At 41.7% G+C, this 18,724-nt stretch overlaps 1 protein-coding gene across 1 annotated transcript; it reads right to left on the bottom strand.

Annotated features, from left to right (window-relative positions):
* Nucleotides 1–750: 750 nt before the first annotated feature.
* On the bottom strand, nt 751–18,490 carry LOC137604950 (neuroligin-4, X-linked-like). The gene is made up of 9 exons (XM_068329218.1): nt 18,342–18,490; nt 15,585–16,530; nt 14,620–14,772; nt 11,538–11,723; nt 10,513–10,963; nt 9,761–9,974; nt 9,101–9,225; nt 5,855–6,464; nt 751–4,287 (listed from the first exon to the last, which is right to left on the bottom strand). Exons 2-9 carry the CDS (start codon nt 16,060–16,062, stop codon nt 3,880–3,882), a joined length of 2,625 nt encoding a protein of 874 aa, XP_068185319.1. The 5' UTR covers nt 16,063–16,530; nt 18,342–18,490; the 3' UTR covers nt 751–3,879.
* Nucleotides 18,491–18,724: the final 234 nt, after the last annotated feature.

An 18,724-nucleotide genomic window follows, 5' to 3' on the forward strand; every position in this document is an offset into this window, starting at 1 on the left:
CCTGGTCATGACTTGAGGTTGTGTTTACTAATGTGTTACCTGCCATAAATCAAATTAACTGCACTTATAGCTAGTTAATAGGATTAAAGCTGGTGCACAGTAGAGGAGACATCAATCTGCTCTGGAAGTCAGCCATAAATTTAGTTCCTTCACATTTCACAGGGTCTCCTTGGCCAGCTGGCAGGGGCCGCTATAGCGCCACGATGATTTATAGCAATATCTCTGTATTTTGCTGCAGTACTGGCTTCAGACATTAAATATGCTCTACAGACCAAAGCTAGAGATTTAAAAAAGAACTGTTTAACATCTTGGGGAACAAGGCTTTGCTGCTGACTGCTCAGCTAAAAGAACATTGGTACCATTGGTGATGCTAAATGTGAAGCTGTAGCGACCTGACGATCAGCTCAGGTTTGCTCAGAGACTGGAAGCAGAGATGAGAGCTAAGATAACTGACTTCACCTCCATATTTACTGCTTGGACCCATCATCAATCTTTTTACTTTGAGCCAAAAAGATAATAAATCAATTTCTTATGACCTGAATCATTCCAGTGCTGAGTAAGTTATAGTTGTCATAATACTCTACGTGCTTTATCACCATGTAGCAAACTTTGCATCTCAGCGTTCAGTAATTAATGTTTTATCAAAATACTGTATGGAAAAACAAAAAAATTAGATGAAAAACTGTGGTTTTAAATGGTGTAAGGGCTAAAACTATTTTAAGTCACTGCTCCCAGTCGGGAGATAAGGCAGTAAATAAAAGCCCATAAAAGCGCAGATTTTAATTTCTGCATAGATGGGACATAAAATGTTAATTGTTTGGCTTGCAGGTAGGTGGTTTTGTTACCTTAAGACAGAGCGACGCTACCTACCTCCCCCAGCCTCCACTCATTATGCTAAGCTAATTAAAATGTCTGCTGGCTAGAGCTTCATGCACACATGAGAGTCGAGGCTGTATTTCTCAGCGTAAAAAACAACTAATACGATCTACTTTACTTTCTTTGACAAAAGCATGGACAAGATCAGGAAATATATTTCAGCACTTGGTTGAGAATATAATTTCTCAATTACCAAACACAAATGACCAATAAATTAAAAGTACAAAGAAGAGCTTTAACGTTTAAGGTAATACATGTAATACTGTCACAGAAGTTTACCATCCTGTAAACTTCTGTACATGGGCATAAACAAAATAAACTGCAAGACATTTAAATTGCTCATAAATTGTAAAATACGGATATTTTTATTTTTTCAAAAATGCAGCAGAAATGTTTAATGCTCAGCACAATCCAGCCATCCACTGAGTCCATATTCAAATATGAAAAAAAAAATCAGTCATCAAACAGAACTGTTAAATGTTCTTTTTATGTAATTTTTTTTATAAAAGTTATTTGCTTGTCATCCATAAATGTCTTCGGCTTTCATTTTTCATGTATTCTCTTGACAATAAACCAAAATCTGTCATGAAGGAGTTACTTAAGATAACAGGAGATTAAGTAGTCACACAGATTTGGCTGGATGGGGGAGCAAGATGGGGGGGGGGGGCAGGACAGTTTTGGGTGAGGAAAGACGAGGGAATGAGGACAAAAGAGGAAGGGCACGGTCTCAGGCAGGCCTTTGGTAGAGTTACATGTGAACATCAAGTCATGAGCGCTTATGATTGTTTGTTTAGCTGGCACAACGGAAATTTATTATTGCCCATTGGTTATTTCATAGTGGCGGTCATGAAAGTATCATATCTCATCTTCAACATGAATCAATATGACTTGGTGGAAATTGATTCTATGAATGCCCCTTATCTTACTGCAATATCACAGAGCACTAGCTGCTCTGGAATCAGGGGGAAGAAGAACTTCTCTCTGACATGAAGCTCAATCATCGTTTTGACAGGGAGCTGGTTGAGAGTTCAATCATTAATTCACATCTTTTTGAAGCCTGCTTTGGTTGCAGTTTGGGGAAAACACCCTTCCCCATTAAAAGGATGTTAAGGCTTATAAGACGTTATTTTTAGAGACCATTAATGTCAAGTTAAAGACGATGATCGTAAGAATGATGCGATCATCACTCCTCAGCTCCCACCTGCGTTTACTTCAATTCATCGAATGTAGATGTAAACAAACTCCATCTTTGAAAAGATTGGAGGACAGATCCACAATGTGTCACACACGCACACACGCACACGCACACGCACACACACACAGATTTTAAAGTACCCTTTGGGCAAATCTCTCTGATTGAAGGACAAATTTTTAGTCAGACGTAGGCAGTTCAAGTAAAAGATAATAAATACTGGTAAGATGTGAACCATGAAGGTTAAATGAACACAACAGAAGCATTCTTTACGTCTTGGCACACAGTATGACTCAAGTCTCTCTGAGTCATCACCACCTGTCCATCCCTGTTGTGTTGATTCAAAATTTATGTTAAGGCCATTCAGATTAAATTTAGGAACAAGGGGGATAGGAGAGCAGGAAGGGATTAGGATGAGAGGGTGGTGGTGGGGGAGAGGGGTTATGGTTTTTGGCTGGTGCTCAATCATCAAACCAATAATGCATTATCTACACAGTACTGGTCCATCAATCTGATGGTCAAACAAATAGACAGGATGGCGTCAATGAGATGTCATACACTTCATGTATTAAACAAGTATCTAGATTACATATTCAAATAAGAATTACTGAAATATCAGTGCATAGCAAATATAGCGTTTAAATAACGGTACTGTGTACATACTACAGTGGGTGAGATAGAAAGACAACCAGCCTTTGCTTTAGGACATCTACACAATAATATAGTAATATTTGAAATGAAAGCAATAATGTGGTTAAATAAGTTTTGTGTTTTAATGCAAGAGCAGGTAAATGCTATAAATCATAATATATCATCTGAATCTTTCAATTCTATTTACAAGAGTTTAACACGTAGCTGGTAAGAGTGATTCTTCCGCCCTAAACTTCAGAGTTCTCCTCCTCTTCCAAGCTAATTTCTATCTTTTGCTGCACTTTCCATCCCCATGTTTTCCACATGACTCTATCTCATTTCTTTGATCAGTCTTATAGCTAAGTCCCTCTCAATCAATTTTTAATTTCTTTCCCAACATTTCTCAAAATTCATTCAACTGTTTTTTTTTAATCCCCTCTTCCTGTTTTTACATCCATCATCACTCATCAAATATTGTTATTTTCTCCTCAGCTTAGTTTGATCCTTGGCAGATAGAGCCAATTGATCTTGTAATGGAAAAAAAAAAATGCTACATTCACATTTCACAGGTTGTTCAAGTTGACATCAGCAGTCTGTGTGTGGTACCTCTTAGCTCAGTTCTGCCTCTATCTGCTCTGCTCAGTCCCAGCACTGCCTCACAGCGCAGCACAGACACAGAGGGAGATGGAAATCCAATCCAAAACTGACCATTTCCCAACGGCGCTCCTCCTGTTCCTCCTCGTATGTAGAAAAAGCAGGGGATTTATTATCCAAAGCAGGTGCTGAGAGGTTCCATGGATGTCCTGTCTCATTTTTGTTCCATGTTATCAGTGAATGATGCATAGAACTGCATCTCCTGGGATCCAAATGGTCTTCAGTTCCCCGACATGCGACACACAGCTGTCTGTCTGCTCATCCTGTTACTGAAAATGTTTCTCACTCCATATGTAACAATCCTGCAGGGTAATTAGAGAGGTATTTAAGTCTTGTGTGTGTGTGTGTGTGTGTGTGTGTGTGTGGGTGTGTGTGTGTGTGTGTGTGTGTGTGTGTGTGTGTGTGTGTGTGTGTGTGTGTGTGTGTGTGTGTGTGCGTGCGTGCGTGCGTGCCTGCGTGTGTTTGTGTGTGCGTGTGCGTGTGTGTGTATTCATTACGTCCCTGTATGTGCAAATATCTTGCAACGGTTATACACGAGTAGTTGAGTGTGTGTGTGTGGAGATGTGTGTGTGTGGCAAGTGTGTGTTACTATATGGGCTATGGTGTGTGTATCCCTGGTGTGGGTGCCCCATCCTCATTCCCACTACTGAGCCAGGCGTCATGGGGGTCATCGGTGTCGCTGGGGTAACGGGGTGTGACCCGGGGGTCACAGGCAGGGACCCCGGGGTCAGAGAGGTCATGAGGGGGACGTCGTCAGGCGACCGGCGTAAGGTGAGGGTGTAGTCGGGCGGGCAGGTGAGGCGCACGGTGTCCAGGGTGCTGTAAATGTCCTGGGTGTCCAAGCCGTCCAGGGCGTCCAGCGTGTCCAGAGTATGGTGGTGGTGGGCGTTGTTCCTCTCATCTGCTGACGCGGCGTCACACTCCAGCTGCTTCACCTGACGGGTGGAGAAGCAGAGCAGATGAATGTTCGAACAGGCTCATGACAAATCTCTGTGTTTATCATTAATAATCCTGTCAATTATTTGTTAAGTTCTAATAGTCTTCATTATTATATAGCATAAATTCAAATTAAACAAGTTTACCACACCTGATAGAACAACATTACTTGTTCAATCTAACAAAACCAACATCTAGCAGAGTTTAGAGCTACATCTAAGCCTATTGGGGTTGATCCGCGCACTCGTTTCAGACAAGTATCCAGTACAGATAAAGCATTTTTGACGAGGACGAGTACGATACGAGTAAAACTCGTCAAGACTCGTGCTGCAGGAAAATCCTCATTACTGACTGTCTTCACACTCTGTGATTGGCCAGTCACACACAGTGCCCGCCCCTCCCTTACTCTCTCTCTCTCTCTCTCTCTCTCACACACACACGCACGCACGCACGCAAGCACACACACACACACACACACACACACAGACATTGACTGATTTCTCAGTGCGTGGCTTCGCTGTAGTTCACGTTTCTATCCTTACGTTTTCTTCAGCTTGTCTCTATTTCAGTCTATTTAAGGTTACTTGGTGAACTTGTTTCTTGTTTTGTTTTTTTTGCATGTTGGCGGTGCATTTGACCAGACAGCTGAAAACTGCTCGTGTCGAGTCGTTTTTTGGTGGGTTTTTTACTTGCTTTCTCTTTTGACACTTTCTCACTTCAGATCTAATTTATACACTGTCTAGCTATTTTAACTGTTACATAGCACACACACACACACACACACACACACATGCTCTCTCTCTCTCTTCTTGTGATCAAAAACATTGATTTGAAAGTCAATTTTGAGGCTGTTCTGTAAATAGTTTTAAAATAAACAATAAATATAGCAACTTGTGATCAATCCATATCAATTTCAGACTTAAAATAATGTGCCCATTTCCGGTCAAACCACACCCACTTCCGGCTTAAGTCCCGCCCATTCCGAGTACAGATACGGATACAGATAATATAGATGGTTGAACAGATGCAGATAAAGATAGTGGTGTACTTGCTCATCCCTTGCAGCTACCTTTCATTTCTTCAAACCATAGATCTACTGATGTTATGTAAAATAACACCACATGAAAAAAAAATCCTGTATAAAAAAAATGAAACACTATCAAACTAATTAAGCTGATGCTATGTGGAGCTACATTGCTCTAGTTGTATTGCTAATTAACAGGATTTGCCAGTCTGACATTTAGCACACAGTGTGTAAGATTTTGAGCACAACTAATGGAGCAAAAAAAAAGAGGCCAAATCATCAGTGGATGAATTGGAAGCAATTCAAGCCATTGGACACAGTTAACACGTACACAAGCATCAGTACACACTCTCAGATACACAAATAAGTGAACACACACTCACACTGATAACATCTGTTGATGACGTGCCAGGTTCTGTAAAAGTATTAAACTGGCTGTCTTTCCATTGGCATGATAAGTGGGCATTCAGATAATTACACACACACATACACACACACACACACACACACACACACAACACACAAATGCACACACGACTCACCTGTAACGACATCAGACCCTCCCCCTGCAGGTGGGCGGCGACGTCGGCAGGTGTGATGTCTCTTCTGGTGGGAGGAAGTGGGCGTGGCCGACGATGCTCCAGACGCCTCTTGTCCTTCTTGTACAGCAGAGCTGCGAACGCCAGGATGTTGAGAAACAACAGCGACGCCCCCACGGCGATGGTCACCGACAGCTCGGTGGAGTAGTCCTCGTTCGGGACGCGGACCCCGTTTTCCTCCCCGCCTTGGCCCAGGGCAGACTCTGGAGGTTGTGGGGTTCCTCCCTGTGACCCTGGATGACGGGTGCTGCTAGGCGGCCAGCCTTTGGCGAGACGTTTAGTGTAGGAAAATGGAGTGTCGTCCTGTGGAGACGGGCTGTGTGTGAAGGAGGACACCGACTGGAGGAGTTCATTAACGTGATGCAGGTGAGGCACCAGCTGGAGCCAGAAGGAGATCTTGGTGGCGCGGTAGTGGTCTCTGATTCGGGGCTTCAGGCCGATGTGGAGGTACAGCTGCTCCTTAGGGGTGTACTTCGACCAGGCCACTTCTTCAAAACGGTTCGGTTTGGTGTGGATGAACTTTGTGTCTTGTGGAACCGGCTGATTTGGATCCCTGGAAAAGAGATGGACAGTTAAGTTATTTTTGCATCTGTTTGCAGTTGTGTTGCTGCAGAGGCTGTTTTATAATTTATGAATGACAAAAACAAGGCGTCTAAAAGGAGGCAAAACTCGCTTTTTTATTCCCACTGAACCTGCTGTTCTAGAAATAGCTGTAATTGTATATAAAATGATCTGTGATGAAAAATAATTTCCACAGCAGTAGTAAAGTGCCTTAGAGCAGCTCCGGGGAAGAAGTAACGCCATGGGAAAGCATTGATCAATAAACAGTTTGAAAAACAACTTTCTACTCCCGTATTTAATTCAGTGTTCATATTTAATAAATAAATCATTTTTGGTACAGTTATTTAATGTCCAGCCATGTTTCATTCATTATTAAGGGCAGCATGATTTCACGCTTTTACACTTTAAATGTAAAAGACTCCTAAAAAAGCTGCTGCAAAAGCCTTTTTCTTCTCAGCTGGCCTCAAGGAGCGTGAGGTTCTCTCTCAAGCTGGCCAACTGTTTCCAGGTGCTGACAGAATTCTTTCAAATCGATATCAGAGTAACAAAAAAACAACAGGCAGTGCAAAAAAATTAACTTTTTTCCTCCCATAAAGTAACGTTGAAATGTCATCATTGATTTTTATTTTTTTCATATATACACGCATTTCAGATTTTAAGTGCACAGTTACCTTTTATCAAACATAGAACGGTCAGGGAACCTTGTGTGTTGCGGCACAGAGGAAAGATTCTCAGAACTCCTCTGACGCACGCAAGGCTGACGGCTTTTTTTTGTTGAACCGATGACTAAAATGTCTGCAGTGGAACTGACGTAAATGAAATGGCAGCCTATTCACACACTTGCCACTTACATGCTACGTGCTCACTTTGTCAACCTGTTCTGAAAAGGCAACAACACGCAGGTTAGGATTTACACACTTAAAGAACATAGAGCGGGGAGAAACATAACCCCCCCCCTCTGGTAAATGGAGCTGTCACAGAAGTCCATCACCCTCGGAGGCGATCTCATCCCACTGATATATTCCTGCAGATTAAGTTCCTCCCTGATAATTGAAGTGCACGCTGACATCCTGTCAAGCCTCCTCAGTGATTTTCCTGTGCAGCTGGCTGTGGCGGTAACGACAACACAGACTATGGGACTACAAACTACTAACTTGATGTGTTTTAATGCCAGAGTCAAATTATTTGAGAGCACTGTCCTAATTCTGAATCTTGTGAGATAGAAAAGCTCTGTGGTGATTTAGATCAAGGACTGCAGATGTCTCTGTAAATCTGGAGAGGTCTCAGCAGAGCAAACCTCGATTGGATTAATTACTGATAATTACTCACTTCAAGCATTGCGGAAAGAGGGTTCCATCCTCCACAATTACTTTTATCTTGTATATCATGTCAAAGTAGGCAGATAAAACACACTCTTGTCAGTGAATTGTTAGGGTTTTAAGGCTGGAATCGTTTTAGAACATCAGTATTTTTTTCCCCCAGCTAACAGAAAGTTCACTTTCAGTTTAAAAAAAATATTTTGATTTTATTGAGCTACTGGAATATCACGTTAATCTCAACATGTTGGATCACCTGTGTTTCTGTCTACCTGTTTTAACCATAGGTGACTGAATGAGGGTGCAGAGAAAGAGGAGGGAATATTTATCGAAAAGCGGCCAATTGTTCATTCTTCTTTTGCTATGTCACTTTGCTGGCTTTCCTCAAGGATACTTTCAAGAGCAGAGGTTCTGTAACTTTCTCAGCCAAGCTCCAAAGATGAAAAGCCTTGTCGAGATTTTGACATGACAGAGAACTCGTGTGCAACCTCTGCCAAAATTAGCCTGCAGTGCTTCTTTCATGGTTGTGTCTGAAGCACCATCTTCTGACTTCAGATGCGTTTTGTAGGAGATAAATTGTAATATCCTATCCTTTACCTCAGAGCTCATTATTTTTATTGCTTTAAAACTGCTCTCCAGATTCACGCTATTGAATTTTTTGTTTTCCAAAATAAATAATAACATTTATGAAATGCTTGTGTCACGTATCTTGACAGGATTGGATGAAGTGGATTTATGCTGATCTGTTATGTTGATTGGTTCTCATTCATTCTTAACACACTGTACAGTATTTTGCAAATGCAATAAAATTACATGTGAATAAAATTTGTTTGTGTGCTGGATAATTGCACTCTACGGGTTCATTATCAAGAAAAGAAAGATAATTAAAGCTCAAGGAGTATTTGTTGTTCCGTCTTGTGTTATTCTGAGCTTGGCAAAATTCATTTTTGTAAAGACAATAATGAATTGAAATGCAACTGTGAGGATTAAAAAACCAAATCTTTGACCATTCAATATATAAATGATGAGGGACTGCTGTGAATTTTTCCTTATCTTTTAAAATGTGATTAAATGTCCTGGCTTTGAGTCACCATCATGACACATCTTCCATTCATGGGTGGGCATTGTGTAATAAAATTAGAATTCTGAAAAAAAGTAAAAGCTAAAACAAAAAAACTGACTCATACCAGAGATGTGTTTTGTCCTCTTTCCTTGAATTCCTTACTGAATTCATTCAACAGAAAAATTGTCCACAGTGGGACTTTTCAGCTGAAAACAATGTCTCACATCAGTGTGTATTTTAATAGCTCACCCAGTCTTGGCAAAGTTGGTCCAGTAAGTCATGACTACAGCGCTCAGCATCACGTCGTTCTTGGAGAAGTTACAGTTGAACAGATCAGTGGGTCCCACCATGGGCACACCGAACACGTAGGGAACCTGCAAACACACACGCACACACACACACACACACACACACACACACACACACACACACACACACACACACACACACAAACACACACACACACACACACATTAGGAGAGCCAACAGATTACATTCATTCTCTTGGCAGTAACCTTAACCACAACTGAGTGACACCCAGTGAAGCCAGAAACTGATTCATATGTAAAGGCAGTGAACCTGATCTCAGGTCATTAAATTCATCTTCGGTCTGACACATCATCATGTGCTGGACATAAAATTTATATCTGTAAAAAAAAAAAAATGGCAACAGTGGTTTAATGAATTAAAAATAGACATTACTGACAAATTATAATAGTCTTTGTGGTAAAAATGCAGGTTATATGAAATGTCTGTATATTTTGTTCTCTGCAGAATTTTGATCCTCATTATAAAGAAAATTACTTCTAACCATATTCTATCTTAGTGTTGAGCAGTCATTGTTCTGTCATAAATCTAATCTAATATCGTGTCTTCCATCATCTTCTTAAAGAGGTATCATCATCTTACCTCGTCGCCATGGGCGGAGTCGGCCCAGGGGGGCGTGGCGTCGCTCTGGCAGTGGTGGTAAAAGGAGTAGAAGTAGGTGGGGGATCCATACTGAGCGTGGAGGTCGGCCGTGGCGATGGCAGGCGCCACCCACTGGTGGTCTGTGAAGAGCGCCACCAGGGTCTTTCGCCGAGTTTCTGCGTTGTCACGATCCGCCCAGTCCGTGTACATGAACCTTAAAATGAGCCGTTTCAGTCCATCAGCTGACAGTAAACCATTCATCTATCTACCAATCCATTAAGAAATCTTATTTATTTTTGCTACAGAATGCAAAAGCACATTTTTCATTAAAGTATTACACTTGATTCAATGTTTGATCTCAAGCCATCAGGACGTTAGTTTAGATAAGTCAGCCAGATCCATCCAAGGTTATAAACCCTACCTACCGACAGCTCTAAAGACACCTCTTGTGGGATTTTTCCACAGGAAAATATGATGTCACGATGAGTTGAGCAAGGCGTAAATTACGCTGTGTTAACACTGGACACAATGTGGATTTTTATCATTGGATGATGAGGATGTCACTATTCTGAGCCCAGAAATAGTTCTGGATATTGACTCTACACTGCAGTTTTTGTACGAATGAAAGAAATTAGGTTAGACATCACCATTATGGGACTTTATTGCTACTTCTACATTGATTTTGTTGCAGCTAATAACATCTCCCAAAATGTGACAACTCCATCGACGCATTCACACGTCCATAAACTCACCTTATGCTCTCTCTCAGAGTATCTCGGCCTTCGGGGTATCCATACAAACTATCCACAAAGTCCGACACAGCAAAATCAAAGTCCTCAGCCGTGACGCCGTCCTCCGAGTCGACGATACCCTCCACAAACTTCACCCCCTCGCCCTGATTGACCCCCAGCATGACGTCGTAGTTCAGAAACTCTCCCTGCTCCATCAGAATCTGAGGGTCGTCTGGTATAACATCACCGTCGATCACCGGGGCGAACGCCGTATGATATTTGGCCGGCGTTATGTTCTGCTCCACAAGTTCCCGGTAACTCCGGCCCTGGAGACAGGCGACCAGTTGGGTGCTGTCATCGATGCCGCAGCCGACCCTCTCCCCCAGCTGCCGGGCGTACTTGCTGGGCTGGTAGTTGACGGCCCAACTGGCTAGAGCGCTACCGCTCTGGATGATGGCTCTGTGGAACAGATCTAAGATACACACAAACACATGGACACAAATCAGTGTGTATAAAGCATGTGCACTGACATATATGCATGCATTTGTTTATGGGTGCACTTGAACACATGCACACATCCAAGCTAAACCCTTAGGTTGGTTGAACAATGCATTTTCATGAGTAAATTAATGCAGTTTAAGAATTCCCAATGCATGGAGACACTGACTTCAGACACATGAATTATTCAAACAGAGGACAGGTCATGTTTGGAGGGACAGGTCCAAGTAGGCAATGGTCAAGCATTCTAAATAAAACAGCTCTTAGCTATGTGACTCACTGGCTCTATTATTCACAAGGCTTATTCAGGTGTTGCCAATAAATGGAAGTCACGTCAGTCCACTGGGGACCTTGAGAAATTTCATAACCTTAAATGATATAACTTTCATCACACCCACCTAGATTCACATTATTATATGTGCCCACCTGTCTGTCTGTCTCTGATCTCTACGTATTTTCAAGTATAAAAACCTCTCCAAATCTTTGCTACGTTAGCTTATACTGAAGTACACCCAACATCATACTTTCTGTCCATGAAACTCCTTTACCCTCAGAGTAGTGAGATAACGTGAGCAGGCTGACACAGGAGGCTCCAGCTCCGGATCCGAACACCGTGACCCTGTTTGGGTCTCCTCCGAAGGCTGCAATGTTCTCTTTCACCCAGCGCAAAGCCTGGATCTGGTCCAGCAAGCCGTAATTCCCTTTTGCTGCCTGGTCACCTGTACTAAGAAAGCCTATAGGCAGACAGAGAACGTTACTGAAAATGGATGGTTAAACGCTCTGTGGAGATTTAGGCAAACATGGTAAAAACGATTATTCATTCAAAAGTAGTTCTAGTCCTCATTCCTAATGGATAGAAATTCTTCATATTAAAATCTAAACACACAGCAGGAAGCAGGAAGTTGATTGGTTGGACATTCCTGCATCACCACATCCACACTGTTAAGATCAATTATGCATGAGTCTTGTTTGTAATACGTTTAAAGAGGAAAACCAATGAAAATTGATGTTCCTCCCCTTCAATTCCTCGAAACGGGATCAAAATAATGGAGGACATCCATATTCATGTCAGTGAAAATCAACACACACACACACACACACTCACACACACACACACACACTCACACATACACAAAGACTTAAATACTCAAGTCACAAACCAATCCCTTATTCCCATTACTGCTGACATTGTTAAGCAAACACAAAGGATCCTAATGGCTCACTCCAGTACAGTATATCTCATTACTCCAGAAACTAATTTCTATGAACCTCATACTGGCGTATAAGAATATAATTGGCAAGACAGGATGAAAATAATACATGCAAATCCTAAATTGTGTCTGAAAATTCCCCCTGTGCAAAATGAACATTTTAAGACAACTACACTGATTGATTACATGACTGTTTTGGAATTAGTTAAATATTGTGCATTAACAGTGTGAAATACGCCACTTTAGTATATTTGCATCCCACCAGATGACATTAGGATTAACAAGAAATGAATCTGTGCATAATAATAATATGCTGCTGTGCAGAGAAGAGCTCACCTCATGCATCCAACTTATGAAGACAATGAAGAGGAAGCAGAGGTAGGAGAAGACACTGTAACTCAAGATGATAGATGATGGTGGTGGTGACGATCACATTGGAGGTGGTGTGAACACAGTGGATGGAGATGATAACAAAAAGAAACATGTAGGAATGGTTTTGTTTAGCTCAATATGATAATATAATGGCTGTATCAACTAGTTTTATCCCCAAGGTCAGAATTAAGTAGTTGTTTCTCCCACCAAGCAGATGCAGATTTATGCCATTTTACAAAATCAATATCTAACGAATGCCTTAAAAGCTTCTGAAAAATTGAAAATACTGCATGGATCCAATAAAGTAAAAACAGGTTTTTGTTGAATGTTTTAACCTTGTATCATGTTTTCTACTCCACTTCATTACCAAAAATATTCTGTGTGATTAACAGAGGAAGAAGCTCGTCTTTCTCCCTCAGTCAAGGACAGATAAACAAGCCTCCTGAATATTTCCAATGGAAGAAACAGATCTCACATACCACATTAACATGCTTTGTGTCATCACAATGGCATTGAAAGATGGAAATTAAAATAAGTGGAGTAAAGAAAGTGTAATTCCAGATGAAACTTTCCTTCATTCGCTTTCAAATATTTATATAAAATCAAAAATTCCAGCATGCTTTTTTTGACAAAATATCTGATATCTTCAACGACATAAATCAAATTAAACCAAAAGAAATGAAGGCAAAATAACTCATTAGACCATCATTGTGTATGTTTTACTAAAGCGCTTGCACACTTTAATTAATTTCTTAATATTAATTATTGATCAGAGGGCAACACCGAGTGAGGCTGAAAGCATGACTTAACCCAGCCTGTGGAACCATGTGCAGCTTTCTGTATGTGATTGGATTAAATCTTCCTGTTGTCCTGCTAAGGCTTCCTAATATTTAAGACTACAGTTATTAAAGGATGGTATTTTATGGCATACTATTTATTCTTCCTTTGAGTGTCTTAACTGTGTAAAATTACAAAAACCACAGGGAATCAGATTTTTCCCTGTTCAGTGAGCGATGAGTCAGATAGTCATGGAGGTAAAAAGGGATCAGATTTGAGTCACTGCTACTCGAGGAAAAAATTGGCTTCAGGGAGTTTATTTCCATTAGGGACGCCATACCGAACAGGTTTTCACTCTAAAAATAAATAAATAAAAATAAAAAAGGCTCTCTGGGTGAAAACAGCTCACTCATGGTTTTAACATTTTACAGCTTGGCCAAGGAGTAAACAATCCAGATGGTGACCATAATGTAAATGTGAGAAAACGCCATGGAAATGTTTAGTTAAAAGCAATGGAATTTACAAAGTGTAAATTGTAAAAATACAAAAAAAAAATATATCTAATATAAATAACTTCATAAAAAGCCAACAAACCGAGCCAAGCCATAGCAGGACAAACCGAGTTAAGAGAATAAACATGAGTCCAGATTAAAACATTTCTGTAGTCTGTACAGATTAACCCGTGTCCCTGACTAAACCTCTGCATCACTACATCGCATCCACATCACATCCTCTGCTTCCCAAGCTGATAACAGGGCAGTCCATGATTCTTCATCACTTTCTTTTTCATCCACTAATTTCCTATATGCTTAGTCCCTAAATGTAAAGAAAATTACTGTATAGCCTGTGTGATACTGCAGTAATATTACTGCAATACCCAGAGCACCTTTGGAGAAATTGCACCGCTATTGTTTTTGTTCAAAAGGTGCTGCATGATGTTGAAATTCGTTTACAGCATTTTAAAAATTGATTTGTTTCTCTTTAGTTTGTTTCCATGTTTCTTTGGGAGGTTCTCCAGTGAAATCTTGTATATGCACGAAGGGCACTACAAATCTACCAACCAAGGATCTATCAGTATAATCATGGGTTGCCAGGACATAACTCTGATAATAACAAACAGGAAGAGAGAATGATGGGAGTAGTGGAATGCAGATTGATGATATAGGGCTTGATAATGAAATATAGCTGCATCCATGCTGAAAGCATTGAGGTTCACATTGATGCAAAGGAAAGTTGAGAAAACCATGAGGATATAACAGATACACGTTACCCAGTACTCCTAGCCGATAGTTGAGGGTTATGACGATGACATTGCCGTAGCTCGCCAGCACGCTACCATCCATCATGTTTCCAGTTCCTTCTGTGTACGAGCCTCCGTGGACGTAGACCATCACTGGCCGCTGACCCCCCTCCTCGTGAATGTCTGAAAACAAGGGAGACAGACAGATAGATAGATAGATAGATAGATAGATAGATAGATAGATAGATAGATAGATAGATAGATAGATAGATAGATAGATAGATAGATAGATAGATAGATAGATAGATAGATAGATAGATAGATAGATAGATATATAGATAGATAGATAGATAGATAGATAGATAGATAGATAGATAGATAGATAGATAGATAGATAGATAGATAGATAGATAGATAGATAGATAGATAGATAGATAGATAGATAGATAGATAGATAGATAGATAGATAGATAGATAGATAGATAGATAGATAGATAGATAGATAGATAGATAGATAGATAGATAGACAGAAGCAATATGTATGCATGAGTGAGTCCATGTCCTTCCCACTTCGCTCCAAAAGGGAAGGCATAAACCCCTGGGCCTCTGACGCAGGTGTCTGCATATAAAGTGTTGGTTCAACCGGCGGCATGCACAAAGGGTGGAGGTTGCAAGAACTGGTTGAAGGGTTCACTTTAAAAAAAATTAAAAATTAAAAAAACATTTTTTTAAATAATATATATACATATATATATATATTTGAGACACTGTACATATATATATATAAAAGAAGTTATATATATATAAAATATATATATAAAATATATATATATAATTTATATGTATTATATAATTTATTTATTTATTTATTTTTGACGTTTGAAGCTCCAATCTGTTTTGAATTCTGGACAACATGAAAATAACCACAGGCTCCTAATTCAGTGCACGAATATTTATCCCCCCTTTTGCCTGAAATCGCCTTTGAGTTCACTCACCCTCCTCCGTGGGCACATATATATTGAGGTAGAGACAGTCCTCACTCTGGTGAGTGAGGTACGTCGCTGCTATATCGAGGTTAGCCGTGAGCCACGATGGCATCATGTCTCCCAGCATGCTCCTCTCATCCAGTGACTGCGGGCACACGGGTGCAAACTGTGTCACATTTCGTATTCCTGGCCAGGGCAAAGGAGGCTCTGGCGGCTGGAAGCGCCGATCCCCAGTAGGAGGTCTGGCATATGGTACTCCCAGGTATTGGATGACGGGGCCCAAGAGGTCAGAAGGCAGCGGGGTCAGGATGCCGCGGATGCGACCCTGTGCCGTGGAAATGACCGGCACAGTCTGCTGTGCTGATGAAGAGGTCGGGTAGAGGAAGAGGGACAGAGAGAGGAGGGAGTACAGGAACTCTAGCAGGGATGGAAAGAACGGGAGAGCTGAAAAGAGAGGGAGAGTTTTCTTTGTCCTCAGGTCAAACATGGTGGTGTGTTCTGGAAAGAGGGGGCTGGATGATGAGGAATGGAAGGAATTTGTAGGCAGGGCGGGGGGGGGTTGCAAACTGTGCCGACCCTTCAGTGGTGTCCAACGCTCGCACACAGTTGCTGCTTAGCTTCTCCCATAGTACACAAAACAGTCCTGAGCCCGACAAACAACCGTTCCGTCTTTGTGTTTGATCCTGCGTGCGACTCTTTGCCTCTGAGAGCGTTGGTGACTCAGTCTGAAACTCCTTTGAATATGTGCCTGTGTGTGTGTGTATGTGTGGAAATGCTTAAGTGAGTGTGTGTGGCCTGGACTGGCGATTTGAGCATGTGTGCGTGCATGTGTGTATGTGTGTGTGTGTGTGTGTGTGTGTGTGTGTGTGTGTCTCTTGTTATGTAAACAGTAGCATCACTGTTCCTCTGTCACTCTCTCCTTCCGGTCAGCCCCGTAACAAGCCCCAACTGCCTCCTGGAGAAGAGAAAAGAGGCAGAGAAAAGGAGAGAGAAGTAAAGGAAGGGTTTAATTAAGTCTTTATGAGAAATAAACAAAAGTCACACAGCAGACTTACGCTCACAACACAAGGCTGCGCTGTGCCACCTCACTGCTGCTCACGGTAAAAATAGATATGAGGGAGATAGATAGGGGCAAATGAGATGTTGTCCGCTCAGCTTAACTCTGTGTCAGGGCTGCTGACGGGAGTGGAATCAGGAAGTAATGAGATAAAACTACTTTGTTACTCTATCGAAGGAGGGATTTCACGTATCTGCACTCCAGCCTTTAAAACTGTAAGTTTGATTTTTAAAAATTGTTATAGCACACGCTCCTGCCATGAAGAGTTATTTCAAGCCAAATGGACAAAAACCACGCTGACAAACCCATTCCTGGTGTTTCTATTGCTGCATATGATGCATGACAGGCGAAACAAGACAACTGATGTAAAACACAAAAGAGGACAAACAGACAAGAAGCACATGTGGGAGACTCATCCATGAGGAAAAGGCATCCTGTTTCCCTGTGTTCTACATGATAACCATTCACACTGAATACATTACACGTGTGGCAGCAATAGAGGTTGCCATTAAGTTTTTAATCACTTAAATTAATATTATACGAAAATAACATGAAGTTCAGTAAAGTAGCTGATAAAATATTCAAACTTTCCCACTGTATTTCTACTTTAAGAAAGAATGTGTGCTCTTTGGCCAGGTCTGTAGAAATGTCCCACCCTCACTACACTCTGCTTCACAGATCACAGGTCCGGCTTGAAAAGGAGGAGGAGGATGAGAGGAGGAAGAGGAGAGGGGGGATGGAGAGTCACGTCACACGCTTAATTAAACCCTGAATCCACCGTGGGGCTCCTGACCTGCCTGTAGCATAGGGTAGGAAGCCTATAACACACACACACACACACACGCAAACACACACACACACAGCACCTCTTCCACATATGCACACGCATCTTACTATGACAAGCAAACATAGGTTTGTCTCTCCTCCAAATGCGCTCTCTCTCTCTCTCTCTCTCTCTCTCTCACACACACACACACACACACACACACACACACACACACACACACACACACACACACACACACACACACAGCTGCTCCCCAGCAGACACTGTTATCTCCCCTCTGAAGGCCTTAGGGCAGAAAATTAACACACACACACACACACACACACACACACACACACACACACATGCGCGTTCGCGCGCTCTGAGGGAGCCACATCAATTTCCGCACATGCACGCGCACATCCCGCTCAGCAGCGGAGATATTAGAGTAGAAATGATCGCCACTATCGCTCCTCCCATGTTAGACTGGATTGGTGTCGGCTGTCCAAGGTGCTAGTTAACATTCCGGTGGTGATCACACGCACTGGTGAATACCGCTCCATTTATCAAGAGAAACCCACTGCCGCCCCCCCTCCCCCGCGTGTTTTTATACACAGCACCTAAAACACATATTTATTTATTTATTTATTTATTTATTTATTTATTTATTTATTTATTTATAATAAAAAGCTCAGCCGTGATTTGTTAAAAAATAATAAGACAAGAAAGAATGGATGAAAAATGAGAGAGGGGAAAAAAAACTAGATTTGGTGATGTAGGGGGGCAGAATATCCGCTTTAAATCTCTATCGACTCTGAAGCTGACTACGGCAAAACACACACACACACACACACACACACACACACACACACATGTAAAAACCCAACCTGCTTCGCTGCAGCAAAAATCACCTAAAAGCCTAAATGTGAGATTTATAGCCTACCGAGCCGGGATGGTGAGCATCTTCCCCTCCGTGTCCACCGCAATATGCGCCTCGTTGTTTTCACCGCTGCAGCTGATCCGACGTGCCCGGGATGGGATATGGGGAGATATTCCTCTGCTGCTGATGCCGCTGCTTGTGGCGATGGCACGTCTCCTGGGTGAGAAGAACCTGAAGACGAAAAGGATGGGGGGGAAACAGCCCCCCCGGAGCCTTTTAGTCCGACAAAGGTGGAAAAGAAAAGAAAAAAGACGCTTTGTATGCAGTAGATTTTTTTTTTCTCCAAGGCCCAGGACGTTTAAATGATCAATCTCCCTCACTCCCTCTCTCTCTTCTTTCTCCTCCCTCCCCTGTATCTCTCTCTTTCTCTCTCTTCTTTCACTCCC

Source organism: Antennarius striatus, chromosome 12 (assembly GCF_040054535.1).
Source record: "Antennarius striatus isolate MH-2024 chromosome 12, ASM4005453v1, whole genome shotgun sequence".
NCBI lineage: Eukaryota > Metazoa > Chordata > Actinopteri > Lophiiformes > Antennariidae > Antennarius > Antennarius striatus.

Excerpts from the sequence above, each read along its gene's own strand:
- LOC137604950 (XM_068329218.1), bottom strand. The coding sequence starts at position 16,062 with ATGTTTGACCTGAGGACAAAGAAAACTCTCCCTCTCTTTTCAGCTCTC. Across the intron at positions 11,724-14,619 it reads CTATCGGCTAGGAGTACTGG|GCTTTCTTAGTACAGGTGAC; the intron begins GTAACGTGTATC and ends GTCTGCCTATAG. Across the intron at positions 10,964-11,537 it reads GTTATCTCACTACTCTGAGG|ATCTGTTCCACAGAGCCATC; the intron begins GTAAAGGAGTTT and ends TGTGTATCTTAG.